Source organism: Lolium rigidum, chromosome 1 (genome assembly GCF_022539505.1).
Source record: "Lolium rigidum isolate FL_2022 chromosome 1, APGP_CSIRO_Lrig_0.1, whole genome shotgun sequence".
NCBI lineage: Eukaryota > Viridiplantae > Streptophyta > Magnoliopsida > Poales > Poaceae > Lolium > Lolium rigidum.
Genome location: NC_061508.1, coordinates 341,117,779 through 341,120,572, shown reverse-complemented (window position 1 = coordinate 341,120,572; position 2,794 = coordinate 341,117,779). Strand labels below are relative to the sequence as shown.

General features: G+C 42.1%; 1 protein-coding gene across 1 annotated transcript; it reads right to left on the bottom strand.

The window, feature by feature from the left end:
- Nucleotides 1-314: 314 nt before the first annotated feature.
- LOC124684474 (lecithin-cholesterol acyltransferase-like 1) lies at nucleotides 315-2,444 on the bottom strand. The gene is made up of 2 exons (XM_047218779.1): nucleotides 2,032-2,444; nucleotides 315-1,203 (listed from the first exon to the last, which is right to left on the bottom strand). The coding sequence occupies exons 1-2, from the start codon at nucleotides 2,442-2,444 to the stop codon at nucleotides 315-317; spliced, it is 1,302 nt and encodes a 433-aa protein (XP_047074735.1).
- Between the last annotated feature and the right edge of the window lie 350 nt (nucleotides 2,445-2,794).

The window sequence follows — 2,794 nt, the reverse complement described above, 5'->3', positions numbered from 1 at the left end:
AACAGGTTCACATTAAACAGAGAATAAACAATTGCAATATATTAAATAAAATATTAATAGATTACAACACAAACTACAATCCTGAATTTTTCACATCTATCTATCTATTTTTCGCGGACTGTACAGCTATATTATTTCCCACAATGGAAACTGTTACTTTCAAAAAATTAAAGAGGATGCCCTCGCATTTGCAAGGGACACACTGCTAGTTTTATTAATAGAAATATTACAAATATAACCATATAAGATCTGTCATACAAAAATCATTCCAATCTTTTACTCTTGATAACAACACATAGATAACACACGAGTCTTCAAGAATTGGCTTCTAAAATTGCAGCCATAACAATCCTGAATGAATCCTCTTGAATAGAAATATAACTGTGTGCAACATTAGGAATCTTGATGAATTTAAAGAGTATGTTCTGTGACAAATGCTGCCTTTTGAGTTCCTTGGCGAATGCCAACACACTATTCCAATTGACAACCCCATCTCCATCGCCATACACATTTTCTGGCTCGACATCGAAGTTATCATCCCAGATTACCACCTGCTTCGTCGTTTCAACCCCAAAACCATTGAGGTATGTCGTTGGCACCATTGGCGCCTCAACTCTCTTATCCACCCATTCATTAAAGGGTAACATTCCTTTCAAACTGAAGCCGAGTACCGGAAGAAAATCTTGACAGTCATATGCAGAGTAGTTCTTTTGTTTGGTTATTATGAGTGGCTCGTCGCCAAACACCGTTGGGGATGGTAGAGATAGAAGGGAACTTGCGAATGACCTCCACATCGGCCGTAAAGCAAGGCGTGAAACGTTCTCCATAACAATGCAGGTTGGTCCCCAGGCGAGGTTTGTGAGAGGCTGAATGAATCCTATAGGAGGTGTTGGCGAGAGTAGAACTAAGTGCTTGATGAATTGTTTCCTCCATGGAAGTGGAGTAGAATTGAGGAAGTCAAGCATGAGCCTTCCGCCAAAGCTATGCCCAATTAAGATAACCGGCTTGTTCCCATTCTTCTCACTTGCGTTCTCAACCAGACCCTTGACACGAGAAAAATAGTCCGTGTACACCTTGGAAGACTGGCCAGGACGTGGTGGAGCATGTCTTATGTCATAAGGAGCTCCGAAAAGGGTATCTCCATCTCGATATCCAAGTGCTTCCAGTTCATTGCGGAGCTTTATGTTACAGCAAAATGGGCAGCTAGAGAGAAATTTAATCAATGTCGAAGCATGGTAGTATATATTAAAATAAAATACTGGAAGTACAAGGGAGCAGAGCTACTGAGCCTATGAAAACATACTCTTTTTCTGTACAAAATAGAGTATGACAGCACCACTATAGAAAGATATTTACCATTACCACCTGTTGAGTCCTTAGAAATTATAGATTAACAACTCCAACCATGAAATGCAAAATGTAGATTCAGTAATTCTATCAGGTCGGTGATATTGGAAACTTTAAGAGTCTGAAACAAAATGTGGCCAGATGTGCACACGAACAACACAATACAAGAGATGGATGTCAGAGAAATATTGTTTTCCCTAGCAATTTTTTTTCCATCGTTGTACCTATTACCACCAGAACGAAATAGTATTCTCAAATGTAAAACTACGTAAAAACATTATCATCTACAATATAAAATAAATATCGTATATTTTTTAGTAATATTGTAATTTTTTTGGTAATTTCTCTAGAAACTTAGTCAAACTCTACATTGTTTGACTTTCAAAAAAATTATAGGCCTTGTTATCAGAAACGGAGGGAGTACTGTATTAGCTTAAGCTTCTAGATCTGCTCCTAAGAAAGTATAAGGAGGGAGATAAGTTCATATGAGGCATGGATGAATTACAGATACAAGAGAAAAAAAGATGTCTCAATGGGTGTGCTTTGTGGCATGGGAAACTGGGAATAGAGAAACGGTCATGTGCCTTTACATCTATGTGTGCATCTATGTATAACTAGCAAGGTCGAGGCAAACAGCAACGTTACTAGCAGAAATGCTAAAACCTTGACTTGCTAGAAACTTACCTCTCGTCCTTGGGCGTGAATCCATACACGGAGCCGAAGTTTGCTACACGAGTCTCGACGCCAGGCTGGTTCACGTAGTCGTTGATGACAGGGTCGAAGACAAGGCTCATCTGCTCCTCGAAGCACGGCACATAGTCATTGTCGATCAGCTCCGGTATGTTGTTCCATAGCGGGAACCACCCCTTCCCCTTGAGCGCGCCGCAGCGGGGTAGCGATGGATTGTAGGCGTCGGTGAGCCGCGCCTCGATGCTGGGGCAGCTGAAGCCGGCTTGCAAAATTATGGGGTGGTAGACCTTGAGCTGCTGACCCACTCCATTCTCACTCGGTGCCGCCCACAAGTAATCGCGGAGGGAAGGCGGCAGGAGCAGGAGCAGCAGCTGTAGCAGCCCAAGGAAAGCTCTGTTCATGGCCATAGCTGCTCTGCAATAAGAGTGTCTCTACCAGCGGCTGTTTTTATAGTGTTGGCCTTGGCCCTTAGGAGGCTCACGCTCCATTCCACCCTTGCTCGGGGACGCCATCTTCCAGATTGGTCTTACATGCATGCATGTGCTACTTCTTGTTTGACTGAATCGTACTGTGGTAACTCCACATGCCAAGTGTGAGTAAAAAACCGAATCTTCCGTAAGATAATACAAGTGTTTGGAGGTTGATGGGTATGCACATGTTAGATGTGTTTTACGATGCTGGCCATTGGTGATCCACTTGTAGAAAACTGACTACCAGAGTCCATGCATATAGTCAGTTTATAAGCAACTAAAGTTCA

Excerpts from the sequence above, each read along its gene's own strand:
- LOC124684474 (XM_047218779.1), bottom strand. The coding sequence starts at position 2,444 with ATGGCCATGAACAGAGCTTTCCTTGGGCTGCTACAGCTGCTGCTCCTG. Across the intron at positions 1,204-2,031 it reads TTCACGCCCAAGGACGAGAG|CTGCCCATTTTGCTGTAACA; the intron begins GTAAGTTTCTAG and ends ATTTCTCTCTAG.